The sequence below is a fragment of the Symphalangus syndactylus genome, chromosome 5 (genome assembly GCF_028878055.3).
Source record: "Symphalangus syndactylus isolate Jambi chromosome 5, NHGRI_mSymSyn1-v2.1_pri, whole genome shotgun sequence".
NCBI classification, from domain to species: Eukaryota; Metazoa; Chordata; class Mammalia; order Primates; family Hylobatidae; genus Symphalangus; species Symphalangus syndactylus.
The window spans coordinates 152,272,378-152,290,750 of NC_072427.2; the positions used below are offsets into that span (position 1 = coordinate 152,272,378).

The 18,373-nt window shown below is 49.7% G+C and overlaps 1 protein-coding gene and 1 long non-coding RNA gene across 23 annotated transcripts in view; one reads left to right on the forward strand and one right to left on the reverse strand.

Moving 5' to 3' along the window:
• The window catches only part of LOC129483539 (voltage-dependent L-type calcium channel subunit alpha-1C), a 630,682-nt gene that overhangs the window by 45,466 nt on the left and 566,843 nt on the right, over positions 1–18,373 (reverse strand). For 11 of the 22 annotated variants that reach the window (XM_055281127.2, XM_063639851.1, XM_055281120.2 and 8 more), the window contains one exon: positions 13,388–13,471. In XM_055281127.2, coding sequence (XP_055137102.1) covers positions 13,388–13,471 — 84 coding nt within the window. Of the gene's footprint in view, positions 1–13,387; positions 13,472–14,072; positions 14,157–18,373 lie in introns of all 22 variants that reach the window. The other 11 variants (XM_055281126.2, XM_055281121.2, XM_055281123.2 and 8 more) reach the window with 3 other exon arrangements.
• LOC134736687 (uncharacterized) lies at positions 6,268–13,215 on the forward strand. The gene is made up of 2 exons (XR_010120937.1): positions 6,268–6,502; positions 6,896–13,215. It is a non-coding gene; the product is annotated as an uncharacterized lncRNA (long non-coding RNA).

The window sequence follows — 18,373 nt, forward strand, 5'->3', positions numbered from 1 at the left end:
ACCTCTAGACATCAAAAAAACAAAAACAAAACAAAACAAAAAAACAAAAAAAACCTGTTTCATGTTACTTCTTAAACATTCAGAATCCTTCATTTGGGATTTTTAAACATTTGTCTTAACTGTCTCTTCTCTTGTTGCATTTTATAGCTCCCATTTAAGACCTCGTCTATTTAAGTCTTATTTCACTTCAAGACTTGACTTTGGATCTGTTCAGATAATCTTGATAGTATTTTGTATTTTAATGACACGTATTGATTTAACATTTCCTATGGCGTGTCTCTATAACAGCAGACAAGAGAAAGTCAGGAGCAGCTATGAGGACAGTAGAAGGAGGAAGAATGAGGACGCTCTGAGCTCTCTATGTGGCATTCTCCTGCCCTGGTAATGACAACTCTCCAAAGAGACCAACTTTGGACGAATCCAGAGACTCAAAGATTAACTTTTTCTTGAGCCTTAAGCCATACTGTTCACAGGGCATTTTTGACTAGCTAAGACAGTGTTGCCTCTAACACTGCTCAAACCTGTTTTCACATGAGGAGCTATATTTACAAGGTCCATGGTCTCAAAAAGGAATAACCATTCACCATGAAATCAGGGAGCAATCCCTGAGTGATTTCTACATGGTAACAATAGGAAGCAGCCTAAGACACAGCCCCTGCCCCCAAGGCCCCCGAGGTCTACTGATGCCCTGGATGTTTCCTACGTGATCCCATGTCATCGTTGGAGTCTTTGGTACCCTTTCCCCTTGGCAAGTGAATCCCTTGCTGAGATGGAAGGAGAGATTGGACTTGCTGGCGTTGGACATCTGTGGTATCCATGGATCAGCACTTTTAGTTTCTGTGGTTTGCTATTCTCTTTAAATACCAAGTATGGCCCCTTGAGAAACTACAAAGCATCAGTTCTACCTTTGAATGTAAATTCAGAATTTGTTGGTAGCCATCAATACTTGGGCCATTAATCTCTGACCTCTTCCCAGATTTGCTGCCGGTGCCCGTGAGTTAGTTTGTAGTTTCTCCATCTGTGGTCTTTCTTGGGGAAGAAAGGGGCCGTAGGATTCCCTGAAGACATACACCCCCAAGCGTGGAGACTGCATTCCCCTTTTATGGCTGCCAACAGAGCTGCTTACATAACCTGAACATTCTGGCTGATTTTTAATATGGCACTGTCTCCACTAATGGTAGGCGTGGAGAAATTTCTGAGCAGCCAATTCTTTCATCCTTATTTTCTAATGATCTGGTAATTTTCAACGGTTTCATGATATTGGGGCAATTAACTTAATTTGTTCACGTAATTGATATAAATGAAGTGAGGTTATTATTCCGTTTCTGAGGCAGAGGTCAGGCATTTTCAGAGAGAGAGCTCTGGTCAGTGGTTCCAGATAACAGGCTCGGGGCAAATAGAAAGGAAAGCCGGTTTCCTTCGTTCAATATGCTTATGCAGATTGCCTTGTTTTGGCAGAACTGTCAGTGAGGAGGGGAGTGGTGCAGGGCAGCTAATGAGAGGGAAGTCTCTGGAAAGCTGTCTTTCTGAATTAAGTTCCGGGTCAAATGAGAAGTAACACCTCAGTGGATGAAGTCGTTGTTTCTGGAAGGCACTCACTATGCACTTATTTTCATTGGAGTGCCAGGTCGAGGCCACATTTAAGATGCTGAGGGGTGATACTCAGGGAATGCCAGAGGCCAGCAGAGACAGGATCCTCCCAGGTGGAGGATTTTCCCACCAGGATGGTGTGGGAGGCTGCGGGATGTGTTTCCTGGTTGCCACATTACATGGTCTCTCTGGAGACTTGCAAGGTAGTTGAAAAATAGCTCTTCACCATATGAAAAAACGTTTTTTTAAATTATTATTTTTTTAAAGCACAGCCAGGGTAAGGATTATAGTAATTCAGGGGCTGAGCAGTAGATCTCTGGGCTGGAATACCCAACCCAGTCGTCCTCCACAATACTCTCCTGCAGTCAGGTGGCCAGAGAGCATTGTGAAGGGGGCATAAGCCATGGCTGCATTCTCCTTGGCAGGCTGATTTCGAAAGGTGCAGATTACCTCTGATCTCCTCCAGGGAAGGCTGGCCTTGGCCCTACAGAAAAGGACTGTCCAATTCCAATGGCTGCCATTGAGACAACGCTATGACCTCAGTGTCACTGAGATCCCACGCACCTCTGAAACAGATGTCAAAAGTAATGTCATGGGACTTCAAACTATACTACAAGGCTACAGTAACCAAAACAGCATGGTACTGGTAGCAAAACAGAGATATAAATCAATGGAACAGAACAGAGCCCTCAGAAATAATGCCGCATATCTACTACTATCTGATCTTTGACAAACCTGACAAAAACAAGCAATGGGGAGAGGATTCCCTATTTAATAAATGGTGCTGGGAAAACTGGCTAGCCATATGTAGAAAGCTGAAACTGGATCCCTTCCTTACACCTTATACAAAAATTAATTCAAGATGGATTAAAGACTTACATGTTAGACCTAAAACCATAAAAACCCTAGAAGAAAACCTAGGCATTACCATTCAGGACATAGGCATGGGCAAGGACTTCATGTCTCAAACACCAAAAGCAATGGCAACAAAAGCCAAAATTGACGAATGGGATCTAATTAAACTAAAGAGCTTCTGCACAGCAAAAGAAACTACCATCACAGTGAACAGGCAACCTACAGAATGGGAGAAAATTTTCACAACCTACTCATCTGACAAAGGGCTAATATCCAGAATCTGCAATGAACTCAAACAAATTTACAAGAAAAAAACAAACAACCCCATCAAAAAGTGGGTGAAGAACATGAACAGACACTTCTCAAAAGAAGACATTTATGCAGCCAAAAAACACATGCAAAAATGCTCATCATCACTGGCCATCAGAGAAATGCAAATCAAAACCACAATGAGATACCATCTCACACCAGTTAGAATGGCCATCATTAAAAAGTCAGGAAACAACAGGTGCTGGAGAGGATGTGGAGAAATAGGAACACTTTTACACTGTTGGTGGGACTGTAAACTAGTTCAACCATTGTGGAAGTCAGTGTGGCGATTCCTCAGGGATCTAGAACTAGAAATACCATTTGACCCAGCTATCCCATTACTGGGTATATACCCAAAGGACGATAAATCATGCTGCTATAAAGACACATGCACACGTATGTTTACTGCGGCACTATTCACAATAGCAAAGACTTGGAACCAACCCAAATGTCCAACAACGATAGACTGGATTAAGAAACTGTGGCACATATACACCATGGAATACTATGCAGCCATAAAAAATGATGAGTCCATGTTCTTTGTAGGGACATGGATGAAACTGGAAATCATCATTCTCAGCAAACTATCACAAGGACAAAAAAACCAAACACTGCATGTTCTCACTCATAGGTGGGAATTGAACAATGAGAACTCATGGACACAGGAAGGGGAACATCATGCTCCGGGGACTGTTGTGGGGTGGGGGGAGGGGGGAGGGACAGCATTAGGAGATACACCTAATGCCAAATGACGAGTTAATGGGTGCAGCACACCAACATGGCGCATGGATGCATATGTAACAAACCTGCACATTGTGCACATGTACCCTAAAACTTAAAGTACAATTAAAAAAAAAAGTAATGTCATGGGAGTGTGAGTCTCTAAATTGTGGTCCGCTACAGAGAACCCTTGCTGTATTTTTTAAATGTCTTGTCCAGAACTTAGGGAGGTGGATCTGATATAAATTTCATTCCAAGCCACCTGAAGGTCTCCATCCAGCGGGTACCCCCTCCCCATGCTCCGCTTCGCCACTTGTACTACCTCCAATCTCAATTTGATCTGGAAGACACAACAGCTGGTTCTGTTGGAGGGTGTCATGTTGTGGAGGAAGACCAAGGGGTGGGGCTTTCAGGGAGAGACCTTGGAGGTGATCTAGGTCGGGAGGAGGTGGTCAGGCTGGTGCATAGAGAGAGCTGGGAATCGCAGGGTTCAGGGGCTGCTGGAGACATCTGACGCCAACTTCATGGCCAGGAGCCAGCAGGTGTAGGTTAAGGGTGTGTGTGGGGATCCTCACGATCCTTTTATCTCCCCTTCCCACCAGGAAAAATGCATATCTCAGGAGGGGTCGGGAGGTGCTGAATCTTGGAGCCACTGGGGATGGCGGCAGGGCAAGACATTTGAAGGAGGCCAAAGTCAAGCATGTTTTAAGCTGCAAGCCTTCTAAAGTTGAATGAACAGGTACTTGCTAAGAGAGGCGAAGGTTAAACAAACGTTAGCTGGGATAGACAGGAGCTGAGGGTAGAGGCCAGTGGTTTTCAGACAGAAGAGCAAATGAATGAGGTATGCGTACTTGGAAGCGATTCTAAGCAGAATTCCCATTTTGGTTTGGTGTGAATGGAGAGACGGAAGTGATGGAGGAGGAGCACTGAGCAGAGGAAGACAAACAAAGGGCAGGGAATGCACCAGGATAAAGCTAAAGATGGACGGACCATGGAAGGGACTCTGCCCCGGGCCACCTCCCTCAGGTCGGAAACCCACGGGCTTTTGTGTTTCTCCAAAGTGGAATTCCAGCTAGAAGGAGAGGGCCTTTCTTGCCTTTCTTGTGTGTTTGGAGTTACAGACACTGAGTTGAAACGCCCCTTCAGAACTCCCCTCAAGGGGTCTTTGGCCCCAAGGGGACTGGCAGCCGGGCTCCTAGCGTGAGCTAGGAGCTCTTCCTGCTTTGTGTGCGAAGCTGTGGATGGCTGAGAGCTATGCCCTGTGCTACTGGCTGCAGTGACCAGTTTGCTGGCTGGAAGTGGCTGAAGCCTCAGGGTCTCACTGTTACCATCTGCAACCTGCTGCCTCCCAAGGTGTTATTACCTGCCAGAAACACACTAAACAAGACTGATTACAGAATTGCCTGGGAGTTTCATCTTCCCCCGGGAAGGACAGCCCAGCATCTAGTCATTCAAACAAACCAACCAACCTCCACCAACGAAAAGCCCATGAAGAATAAACAAATGAAATCAGCCTGCCAGTAGTGCTAACTACATCAAAGAATTCCTTATGCCAGAGGGAGAGGTCACAAGACAGAGAAGAAAGGCAGAGAAACAGAGTGGGTGAGGCAGGGCGGGGCAGAGACTCAAAAAGGAAACAAACAGATGACTCCCTGGGTAGAAGCACCAAATATGAGAGTAAATGGGCATCAGCAGAAGTGGCCATGCTTCTCGAGGCCCCCTACGTATCTTTGAGCCTGCCTGTGTCTCCTCACTACCAGCTCATGGCATCTCGTAGGTGTCTTTGCTTTACAAGCTTTCTGGAAAAAACCCCAACAGCAGGTTGCTGAGCCTGTAGGAACTAAAGTGTCAGACACTGGCCAGGTACAATCAGCTGTCTGGCCACAACAACGGGTGTGCTAGGCAACTTCCTCCCACCCTTACGTGGAGAGGAATAGAGGGCCGTATGTGGGTTGATGAGAATAGGAAAGGAAAGGGCACTTGAGGGAAACAAAAAGTGACACGGTTTGGGGCAGAAGGCAGAGGGCAAGGGGAGCCTGGACGGGTCAGAGCCGCATCAGGACCTCGGCAATCTCACACAGCTGAATTAGGAATCCAAATTGGATGCCTATAAAAAAACAGGTTCCCATGACCTTTCAGGTCAAACCTGCAGGGTACTTCTCAAGGCAAAAGCTTTTGAGAAGACTCGCTGCACCAGGCCACTTCTCAGGCCTGTCTCTCTGTCCCCATCCCCTCAACCCCACACCACACTAGTTCACACAGCAAGCCTCACCCTCGACCTTGAGATCCGGGGCCTTCGGCCTCCTCCCAGGGGACTGCTGATGGTCAGATGCTTCATCCCACTTCTAGGAATGAGGGTGGCTCTGCTAACTCTCTCAAGGGCCAGCCGTACTCTTAAGCAGAGTAGAAAACAGCCTTTGTGGGGGGATGGTGAGGGACCTCACAAAAGTATCCTCCCCACTCAGGGGTCACGTTGCTAAAGGCTCACCTGAGATACAATAAACATTCCACCTGCAGGTTGGGCATGGCCTTCTCTTCAAGGCACAATGATTTATTAGAAGGGCAGCTCACTGAGTCGTTACCGCCCAGCATGAATTACTGTGCTGGGATCACTTCATTTTGAAACAAGGCACCTTGGTACCATTAGGTTTGTTGGGGGTGGGGGGTGTTGCTGAAAGTGCGAAGAAGCTGGAAGGGACTCCGAGGGCAACAGGAGGCTCCAGCAATGAAAAGTGGGGCTGCAGGGAGGTGTCAAGGATAAGCTCTGCCCCACCCAGCTGTCCTGAGACCACAGTGAACTTGATTTAATCTATGTGTCCTAGAACCAGCTCAGGCCACACCCACCAATGTCATCTAGACAATGGTCGGCAACAGCACCCACGTGGGCCCCCTACTGACTGGGAGTTCCGGTCAGCTTGCTGTGAAAAACCTGTGAAATTGAGCAAGCTGTTTCCTGCCCCTGGCCTTTTGTGTCCTCGCCTAGAAAATGTGTATATCCTCAAGCAATATCACACAGCAGGTGCTCAAGGTACCTTTGAGGAATAAAGAAATAAGGGTTTGGGCTAGGTGGTCTCTAAGGTGTGTACACCCTAATGTCCTTGGACAAATCTGCTTTCTGACCACATCTCTCTATCCTCCTTCCTCATCACAACTATGGGCGGCGGGGGACACTCAGCCTTGCCTTTCTTGTGCCCATTCTGGCCCCTTCTCTGCCATGGCAGGGGGCAGGAGGCATGGTTACAGCCACAAAGGCAGCCGGAGAGAGCCAGGCCTACTGTCCAACGCAAGCACTGTGGGTTGCAGGCCGAGAGAGAGGGCTGGAGTCGTGCAGACTGAGCTGACTCACCCCTGAGGGGGTGGACGTGTAGCAAGTAGCTCTCTCTATGACTCAGGACTGACTGCTTTTCCTCCATCCTTCCAGGACCAAGAGCCAGAGAGGAGCCCGGCTTGCTTATGATTGTTGTGGGGAGTAGTGAGCGGCAGTTACTGGAAGTTGTGTCTGTGGGCCTATGGTGGAAAGATACTAAGGTAGAAAGGCTTTCAGGGCCTGAAGGTGGGGAAGACTTGGGACCACCGACATGCTGATCCCTGGACACTCCCTGCCCTGCCTTGTCGCTGCTTGCTCCCTCTGGCCCCCCTCCTCCCAGTCTCTTTCTTCAGCTGCAGATGCCAACTGGGCAAAGGGAGTGGTGCTGCTCTGTGCCTCCTGGCCTTTGCCTTCTGGTCCCTGTAACCAGAGACATGGATCCCGGTGTGTAGCCTGCATTCTGTCTGAGCATCCCAGGGGGATCCCAGGCTTTGTGGATCCAGCATCCGCAGCATCAACTGACACAGAGAAGTCAAGTCAGGCAGCTCCGCCCCAAGTCCCGTTGCCAGAAGGCACTGAATGAGGAGTGCAGGAGCCACTGGGTCCTGCCCTTCAGTGATGCCCAGGCCAGCCTGCCCCAGGGATTTAGCCAGCGGGCACTGTGGAAATGCAAGAGCCAATTCTTGGTCAGAAATGAGTTTGAATCCAAGATTTGCCTCCCATTCACCATGTGGTCTTGGGCAGATGTTCATCCTGTCTGAGCCTTGATTTCCTCACGTGGAGAGTCAGCACACGGGTTTCATCCGATCACGCGTATGGTGTCCTCAGCATGACGCCTGATCCGTGCTCATCAGGTCATCCTCATGTCGGTTCTCTTCTCCTCATGTTCACAGCCAGTGTCACCTTCGCTTAGCTTTATTTCCCTGCTCTGGACACTTCTGTGCGTCGTGCAAAGCCTTCAGCAATTCCTTCTGCGAGCTGCGCCCAGAAGCTCCAGGGCCAGTGTTCTTTCCCCTCACTGTGCCTGTGCTGCTCCCTGAAGGTCTTTCTCCTGCTCCTTTTCTCTGGAGAATCTCCAGGTGAGCTCCACCAAAGCCAAGGGAGCCTCTCCCCCCTTGCTGCCCTTCAGCGCTGTGGCTTCGGGGATTATCCCTATGCAGATGACTCCCTGGAGGAATCATCCCCATGAAGCCATGGGTGCCTGACGACAGGAAACACCACCTCAGAACCCAGCAAGGCAATGGGGCAACGAAGCATCCACCTCCAGCTGTCAGAAAATGTCCAAGTCAGAATCACTGCAGGCTAGAGTTGCAAGAGACCATCCTAAACCTCTCACTCCTCACTTCTGCATTCAAGGGAATTACGGCACAGAGAATGGAGCTGGTTGCTCGAAGTCACCAGAGCTGGAAGCATAACCAAGGCTTCTTCATTCACAACGTGGGAATGTTTCTCTATGTCCATAATGCAGGAATTCCGCCTGCCCAGCACTTTCTATTGCTCAGTATACTTTAAAATACAGAATGAAAAAGAAGGGTGTCAGGAAAGGCTGTTGGCCCAGTCAAATTAATTCCAGTTTGGGATGTTTCGGGAGCAGTTTTTCAGCTTTTGATGCTATAGTAACTTTCAAGAAGAAGCGCAGAAAATATGATTTCAGACCCAAGCACTGAGGAAGAGCAAGAGGCTTCCCTAGAGCAGCAGGACATTGTACTCTTATCTCCTGGGCTCACAGAGGAAGAAAAGCTCGGATTTAGACCCAGGTGATGCATTGGGAGGAGAAGGGCAGGGGCCCATGGCTCAGATACTGAGGCAGAATTCAGCATGACTGCACGAGGGGGCCTGAAGACGGTCCTCTTGTGACACCTGGCAGTTGTTCAGCGGCATCTTCCAGATGAAGAGAAGTTTGCAGGTCCTGATCTCCTCATGCCAGAGGCCCTGGCCCAGGCCTCTCCGCTCCTCTGCCTCTTGTCGCTTCTTCTTCTCCAGTGCCGGGCCTTTGGGTACCATCTTGTTGTGAATGACTCCATCCCCAGGCCTCTGACCAGTGTGTCCACCTGTCCACCTGACATCTCCCCTCCAAGGGCTAATAGTAACGTCCAAACTGTGCTCTGGCTTTTCCTAACTCACACAGGCCCCGCCTCCAGCCCGCCTCCTTGTCTACCTGCTCCATCCTTCTCTGATTTAGGTCAAACCTTCCAGTCCTCTTGGGCAGTTCTCCTCCTGCCCCCATGCAGTCTGTCAGGAAACACTGTTAATTTTGCTTGCAAAACAGAGTGATGGGCTGACCATTTTCCACCGCTTCCACTGCCACAACTTTGCTCCATGCTATGCATCTTCCACCTAGATGACTGCATTTGCCTTCTAAATGATCTTCCAGATTCCACCCTTGACTCCTACAGCCAGCCAGAGTGGTCTCTTTAAAAACCAGAGTCAGGTCACATGACACCTCTGCTCAAAGCCACTAGTATGTCCCCTTCTTGCACAGAGTAAAAGCCCAAAAGCGGACCCTGTTAGTTACCCCTCTGCTACCCTCGCCTCTCCTTTCCCGGCTCAGTCTGCACCAGCCAGGTTGGCTCCTCCTGCCCTGCTACCTCTTCTCCCAGATCTCCACATGGGAGAATCCTCAATTCCTTCATGTCTTTGCTTTGTTCAGCTGTCACCTCCTTAAGGAAGCCCATCTTATTTAAACCAACGCCTGCCATCACTGCCCCCCAGCACCTTGGAGCCCCCTTATCAGGCACTACTTTTTTTCCCAAAGCGTCTATCATCTTCTAACACACCGTATGAGTTCCTTATTTTCTGTCCTTGTTGCATTGTGAATCGTCTGATTATTCCCATCTACAATGCAAATCTGTGAAGCCAGGGGCTTTAGGTTTGCCAACTGATGGATCCCAGGTGCCTCAAACGGTGACTGACATATAGGAAGTGAGACTCTAAATGCTGTGGAATGAATGAATGATGGTTCCTGAGAGGGAGGGGCCCCATAGCCTGGGAAAGAGAAAAGGTGAGACAAGTTTAAATGTGGGGAATATTTGGAGGAAAGTTAGGGTGGATAAGGCATCTGGGGAGGGGTTTAGGAGTTAAAGATGGCAGGTTACAGGTGAAACGCCCTCGTGGATTACACTGAGGCTAACACTGTAGACTCTTTCCAAATAGACCATATCCCTGGGAATATATGTCTTGTGATGTGAGTATGACTCAAAATACCTGGGAAGGCCCGGGGCAGGGCCCAGGGATGCAGGATTTTCTGAAGGATCCCATAGGGTTGGGAAGAAAATGCTGGGGCTGCCCATAAGCTGCTAATGCCCTAGAGGCAGAACCATCTAGTGGGAGGGAGCGACCTCTGAGGATCGGTGGTGTTGCTCAGTTGAGCTGCCGTCCCTCACACTGGCTGGGATGTGAGCGCAGAGTCAAGCCGTGTGCTTTCAGAGCAGGTGCCTCGAGGCCTCAGAGTTGTGGGCCGTGGGAAGCGTGTGTGTGCTGGCTTTGATCCGGTTGTACCTGTTGGCCATCTGTATGGGTCTAAGCGTACCTGGGAAACAGGGCTCTCGACTGTGGGTTGTTAAGTTATAATTAGACTAACCAAAAGGTCTTGGTTGGAGACGAGGCCCTCCGAGTGACACCAGCAGTAACTTTGGAAGGAATGTCGTTTGCCTGGGTGCCACAGTTCCTCCCATTCCACAGTGCTTTACCAGTTTATATAGAGTTTTTAAATAGATGCTCTTATTTGAGCTTCAAAACACACCGCTGTAAATACCACATTCCTCTGACAGATGAAAAAACAGAGTCTCTGGGCATGTTGGTAACGCTTTGACAGGAAGCAGCAGCAAGACTCAACAATCTGCCAGTTTTCTGACTTCAAGTCCAGCTTTCTCCTCTCCCAAACCGCCTTTCTGCCTTGGGGGATGTTATGTTTGTTCTTTTGGTTCGGAAGCCATCAGTTGTGTGGGAGAGGGAGAAAGTGGCTCTGAAATAGGTGTTGGGTCTCAGGACACTTCCTCTTGCTGTCAGTCACATGCACGGTTGCCACCCTGTCCCCCGACAACCCTTCAGTGGGACTTCAAAGCCACAAATGCCTCAGCCTGGAGCATCTCAGCGTGGGAGGACACAGGGGCAGTGGAACTCTCAGGGTGGCTGATTATTGCTTATTTAGAAAGTGGAAAAAACCCTGTGGTTATTTAAGATATCAATTACAGAACGTAAGTTCTGAGTAAGTCGTGGCTAGTGGCAGTACACCAGGAGGGACAGGTGAGGTTTCTGTTTACCAAAAGGCATTGTGGAGTACAGAAACCAGGAATTCTGGCCTAGCAGGAAGTGAGCTGGCCCCAGGAGGGCTAGGCTGACTCTGAGGCACTGGAAAGGTACTTAATCTCTCCATCATCACCTTTAGCATCAGCAAATTGGGGATGAGAATTCTTACCTGTCAAATTTAAAGGGTAGTTTAGAGTTAAGTCAGATAAATGCAAAGTGGCTTGTAAATAGAAAACCACTATTCCAATGTCAGGAGCTGCTAGATGGGTTCAGGCCCCCTCCCTATCCCCAACAGAGCCCCCTTTTCTGTATAAATTTTATATTCTAGAAAATGCTTTTTTGTTGCTTTTTCTTTTTCTTTAAAGACATGAATAGTTTGGGACAAGATGGCAGACTGAGTGATAGGGGCCTTGCTGACTGCAGGAAGAACCCACAGGACCCCCGGAGCTGCAGCGGCCTCTGTACAGGGGCAGCTTGCTGTCAGCTTTCTGCGTTTCCCTGCTGTGGAGCTCTCGGCCCCTCTGCATAGATGTTCACGTGGCTCTGCACTGCTGTCTCGAAAGGAGACCTGAGGGCAGAGCCCACTGCTGCCCTGTCTTTCCTGTTTCTCTCCCTGCAGCGTCTCCCACGGCTGAACACTGCATGGCACAAGCTCTGGGTACGGAAGCTCTGGCCTTTATGTGCATGAGTGGGAACAGCAACTTGGGGCTCATCCAGCTGCAAAACTGGGGTCCATTCAGAAAGGGGAGAGGAGTCTCAGATCATGAGTAGGAAGACTGATGTAGAAAAATGATCTGAGGATTTACTGGGAGAAGTTAAGAGAGAGTGCACATACACACATACACTCACACACATACACACATGCGTGCACACACGCACACATGCTGACACACACAGACGTGCACTCACATATACACACACACACATACACACACACGGGACAAAGACAGTTCTCAGAGACACAGGGAGACAGAGGGGCCATGGTCTCTGGAGCTACAGGGTGAGCAGGGTTGGGGCACCAGGCTACAGCGGGGGACATATGACAAGTGTAACAACCGCTCTCCATAGTCCATCTGCTGAAAGAGGAGCAGACAGGGGCTTCTAATCTGGAAGAATCTGGCAGGCAGGATAACATGGCAGTGTAACTGACTGGGAGCAAAAGATGGAGTGGAGAGAGGAGTAAGGGTGCACGGAGGAGCTGGGGGTGGTGGGCTGGGTAGTTCCAAACATCTCAGATCAAAACTCTAAAGCGTCTGCTCTGTGCTGTTATTCAATGGTTCAGTGCATCAAAAGTCTGTGCAAACATTACCAAGTCTCTTCATTAAGGAAAAATAATGACAAAAAAATTAAACAACACATGTTAAAGACCGCAAGAAGGCTTGCCTATAGATAAAGAGAGATTTAAACATGCCAGGTAACAGCAAAGACATGTGCAGAAACTGGTAGGAACTGTATAGGAGGAGGCACCTCTTGGGAGAAGGAGGTGGCAGGAGGCCTTGCAGAGGCTGGGGTTCTGTCTGAGGCTAGGGAGCCAGAGGCAGGGGTGTGAGAGGTCAGGGGTCGAGGACACGGGTGGCAGGTGCATGTGGGAGTGAGGCGCTCACATGGGGCCGGCTTCCACAGCAACCAGGAGGAAAGGCCCACCCAGAGCGGCTCTCAGTAGGTCACCCGCCACCTCTAGAGAAGAGTCCAGACATGACTGAGTCTCCCCTTCGCATTCCTCTTCCAAATGAGCCTGCAGGGACCTGGATGCCTGCATGGGCTGCTGATGTTAAATGAAAACAGAGCCCATTCAACCCAAGATCGTGGGTGGTCCTTGGGTGAGGGTGGGCTATGGCTGACGATGTAGGCTGAGTCTTAGCCTTAACTCAGGGTGTTCCACTTTGAGAGAGCTCCCTTCTAAGATGCTATGGGGATGGAAAGGAGAGAGTAGGCAAGGCAGTGGCTGGAGGAGAAGGTGGAGGTCAGAAGAGGTTTGGGTCCCTGCCCCAGCAGCTGCCAGAGTGGCAAACATCCCCTCATGTTCTCACTCCACAGCTCCCAGAGCTGCTTCCTCCGATACAGTGTGAGTCATGCCAGGCTGATTGTACGGGAGAGAGAAAAGATGCAGCAATCAGAACTTAACAGAAAAGGGGAAGGCCTAACGCGTTCCAAAGTTTAAAAAAAAAAAAAGATTTCAAAATAAAGCAAGAAGAAAAAAAACCTTCAAACCAATTCAAACAAACAAATTAAAAAAATAAAAAAGAAATAAAAATAAGAAGGTGGGGAGAGAAAATCAAATGAAGGAAAAAAACCGGGGAAAGACAAATGAGTGTTAGAGCAGGCACGGACAGTTAGGTACAGACGCCATGTACTTACGTTTACCTCGGTGATTGCTATATCAACAATGCTACCCACAACAATCAAGGCGTCAAATGTATTCCATGCATCACAGAAATAGTGCTGCATGGGGCAGAGAAGCCGAGAAGAGAGAGAGAGAAGAAGAAAAAAAAAAAAACCAACAACAAAAGAGAAAAACAAAACAAAAGGGAAGAGGAAAAATGAAAAAAAAAAAAAAAAAAAAAGGCATGGAAAAAGGGAGAGAAGAGAAAAAAAATGAGAAAAGAAAGAGGTTACGTGGGCATATTAAACACTCTCTTACCACTCTACAGTTCTGGCGGCTCAAACCTGGATAACCTGGTTTTCGCAGGGTGCAGAGGCCTGACAAAAGCTGGGTTAGTTCAAAGGTGGCGTGGGGCGGTGGCCGCCCCGGGGAGCCGGGCGGTGTGTCCCCTGCACCGCCACTCCCTCTGCTCAGCTCCACACCCCAGCCCGGCACCGCCGGGCAGAGCTGAGGTGAATGGAAAAAAAGGAGGAGAAGCTCCCACTTTTTTTCCCCACAGGACGACGGCAGGTTCAATAAAAGGCATGACTGGAGGCGGGTAAAAACAGGAAATTAAAAAAAAAATGAAAGAAGGTAAACAGAGAGTGAGAGAGAGAGAAATAGAGGAGGCAGAGAAGGAGGAATGAGGAGGTTTCCTGGGGAGGGCAGAGTAATACTCACATTAGTCTCACTGAGAATGACGTCAATTATGCTGCCAATTACGATGAGGAAGTCAAAAACATTCCAGGGATCACTAAAGTAACCCTACATAAGGGAGGGCAGGCAGGATGGGGATTAAAAAGGAATATTAGACAGACAAGAACAGAGCAACACCACCATCAGAATCATCGTCCAGGCACCTCCGTGTTGCCTCTGGAGTTCCCGACGCCCTCAGCATGGCCAGGAGCCCAGGAGCGCCAGCAAGGAAGGAGCAGCAGGGAGGCGACACTCTAACCCTACTGCCCGCATTCCCTCGGTCACATGGCCCCCATCCTACAGATCCACCCACCCTACCCCTTCTCCACAGAGGCCCTGTCCACGTCCCACCAGGGGCAGGAGTGGGTGTGGGGATGGGGCGGTGCAAGTCGCCAGGCGGCAGGATGTGGCTACTATGCTCTCTTTTCAGTCCATGCTGAGCATCTCCTGCACTCCCAGGTCTCTTCCAGCAGAAGGGCCTGTCTGGAGGGAGGGAACACAGGTGTGTGACCCCTCAGAGGGCAGTGGGCTCGGTCCTATGGGTGAAGCTGGGAATGAAAAAGGCTTTGAAAACCACAGCCATCAGTGTGGGCCGCAGGGTGGCAGGTTATCTGGGCTCAGAGGTGACTCATATAAAGCTCGAAAATAAAAGAAGGACCAAATTGTTAAAACAAGATCCATAATAAGTGCAACTCTTGCAGATCAAATCAGGGTAACCCTAGTTCCTGCACTGGGTGCCCCAGTGTTTCCAGGGCCAGTCCCAACCCTGGCAAAGACTTTCCTAAGGGAAAGGAGACAGAGGCAAGGCTGGGCTGCTAGTCCGGGAGTGGGTTATATGGCTCTCGACAGGGCTTTCTAAGCATCTCCCCAGGTTCTTTCATGGTCATTTGGAGGTAGGGTCCTGCTGAATGCAGATGCCACTCAGAGGGCACGCAATGATCAAAGCCTTTCCTGAGGATGGGTTTGCTAGGGATAGGCTGGTGGGTTGGGGGAGGCTGGCTGCCTGGAAGGGGATGAGGACAGTGGTGCCCTAAAGGAGAGCTTCCGGCACAGAAGGGGAAGACCAGTGTCCTGACTTTACCACTTGATTCTGTAGCTATGGATTTTGTTTATTTTTCAGCACATTTGGAGAAGAGAAGGGATGAATGTTCTTAAAAGACTTTTTTCATGTACTTGGACAATGGGTCAACCAAGGAATGGGCTGTCCCAGAGGCCCTATAGGACCCCAGGTGTCCCGGATGAGTGGACTCTTTAGCAGATGGATTTCTTAGGAGTGGGAGGTGTAGGAGCCTGCACAGCAATGTTCTGTGACCGAATGGGGGCATACACCCCCAGCTACAGGCACTCATATTCCCCATGGGTGGAGGGGGAAGGACCGAGTACTACAGAGTTTGCCTTCTTTAAGAAAAAACATTCACGCCTTTAGTTTAGAAATGGTCTGCAAAGGGGACAAGACAGGGCTGGCCACATTTTTTTCAGTGGGACCAGCATTTTCCTGCTCTCTGGGCTTCCAGGAGGTGGAATTCTAGAGGTCAGAGTGGGGTATGAAAGCATGCAGCGTCCTCCGAGAGGTTCCCAGATCTCTCCCCAGCTCACTTGAAGGCTGCCAACTTTTCCTCTTTATTTTTTACTCACAAAGCCAAGAATCTGTGTTCGTCCCTTTCCTCCCAGCTCTATCCAGCTCCCTTAACTTCCCACTTCCCAGCCATGCCCTCTTTCCAGAGGGACCGAAAGACACGCTGTCCCGGGGCTGTTATTCTTAGCGTGGGAGGTCAGGTCACAGGGAAAGGGGCCTTTCGGTTCCCAGGCATTTCTGCCAAAAGAAAACAGAAACGCCACCACGGAGACTGGACAGCCAGGACGGGGGGAAGCAGAGATTAGCTGACCAGGGCGTGGGTGAGGTGAGGTTCAGCTTCAAATCAGGGCCTTCTTGTTGGCTTCCCAGGGTATTTTTCTGAGTATAGTGGAGCCTATGAGGGAGAGAGACTTCTTTCTCCCATTTAAGTCACATGCTATGAGCAGGACATGACCAATTTGCTCTCAGGTTCTCAGGTATCATTCACAGGGCAAAAGGAGAATAGTGATTTTGGGGAGAGGGAAACAGGGAGTGAAGACCCCAGATGAACTACAGCTATGCATAAGTCTTAAAATTAGATTTTGGAAAACACTGGGGGACCCTCTCGATATGAATACTGTCTTTGGGGTAGAGCTATTTCAGAAGGGAAGGGCAGGAAAGTCAAGGAAGAGAAGGGAGAGAAACAAGAACAAGAGCAGAATCCAGGAATTCTCTGCATCAGCCTAGAAAACGTGCAAGAAAACATTACTTGGGTGTTGGAGCAGGAGGAGAGAGAGGAAGGTGTGAGTGTCAGTGCTCAAGAAAGGAGGGCGAGTTGGAATCTTCATCCACCAGAGACCTGAAACAAAATGGGTAAGTTGGCCTTGGTCTGCAACACCTCTGAGACGGAGAAAGGAAAAGGAAGAAATGGACAGAACAGAGCAAAGGTTTGGTGTTGAAAACCAGAGAAACACACACAGTTAATCAGCGGGCGCAACAGGGTGAAGGGCTGAGACCTAAAGGAACCCTGTTAGCCGCCTGGCTGTGCACCCCTGGTCACCCTTTCTCCCGGATTTCTTCGTATATGTGCAGACAGAAGGCACAGCCCCCTCTTTCTTGACCACGGGAGCCCCCTCCGCCCATGGCTCCACGCTGGCTCTCACTGGATTGGCATTGGCTGGGCTCTGTTGGAGTTAAGGCCTTGTGCCTCACACTTGCCCTCAGCAGGCTGTGCTACTGCAGGCTTTAGAGTGACATCTGTGTTCGGTGGCACACTACCTGGGGGGCTGCAGAAACCAGCTAGGTTCCTTGTCACCGAGAGCTCCTGTGCACCCTGCCCTGGGGGATTTCCGCAGAGCTGGAATGCAGTGGGTGAGGGTACGTCTCGGGGGCAAACACAGTCCCTTTAAGAGGCAGCTCTTCACCCTGACCCATCCTCCCACCGTCCTGCCTTTGATGCCCAGAGCCCCTCAGTCCTCCAGCTGGACCGTGAAGACAATTTCAGGGCCAGCTTTCAGGCCTCCATCCCCATTGCCCCTTTGTCCCCTCCTCCCACTATTTCAACAGCCCCTTCCTCCCACCTGGACCACACCCTGCCCAGAAACAAGGCCCAGGTCCTCTCTGCTGGTCCCCAAGTCCCCAGGTGGTTGGGTCCTAGGAGGAATACTTTTCCCAACACTCTCTGGAGTGGAAGGGCTTGATGCTATCTCATCTCTCTTCTATTTTTGCCCACTCCCTCGGTTGCTGGAAACCATTAGTAATAGGGGTTTTTTAAGGATGTAATGGAGAAGGGAGGGTGGGAAAAAAAATCATCCATGTCTTACGAAATCAGTCTGACCTGGAGCCTGGTTATACCTGCTGCCCCTTACTTCTCTGGTGACTGTGTCCCAAATGGTTGAGAAGTAAGGGGTTGGAGAAAGGGTTTTCCTGGCTCTCCTTCAAGTTGCAAACCAAACCTCTTACTGTCCAGCTCCTCAGAGCCACGCAGGGCGGGCTGCCCGGAAGGGAAAGCGTTTTTGCAGCCGGAAGCCTTGCCCTCACCATCCCCCAATCCCACAGGCTGAGTGGATTTCCCCCTTCCAGCTCCCCACTCTGGAGATGTGTTCATAAGATGGGCCTCTCCTCTGGCCACCCCAGGGCAGGTCCCGTGTGCACCCCAGGCTCCCGGTACCTAGGCCTGAGTGCCGCAGCACCTCCACTCACTGATAGGGGTGGGCTGAGAAATGGACACCAAATTGATATTGACATCAGAAAATCATTGCTGGGAAGGAACAACTGCTGCAAAAGCATCATAGGATGCATTTCACATGCACAAGAATTGTGGATTTTCTTCCATTTTGGTTATCTATGCCCTGATTTGGCTCCATTGTTGGAGATATACCAAGTTGAAAGAGGCAGCATAGTGGTGAAAAGCATGATCTCTGGAGGCAGATCTGGGTTCAGACACTACCTCTGCCACTGACTAGCTGGGTAGCCTTGAACAAATAACTTAACTTCCCTATACCACTGTTTCCACACCTAGAACATGAGATAAAGCACAGAGTTGAGGTGAGGGTGAAAGGAGACCATGCATCCAAAGCAGTCAGAACTTGCCATCTCTTCTGCTACCACCCACAAGGCACGTGTGTCCTGACCTGTTATTGCTTTCTTCTGCTCCGAGATACTGTGTCTTAACTGTGGGGCCATGGTCCAGTGATACCTCCTGGCTGTAAAATGCCTACCTCCCGGGTCC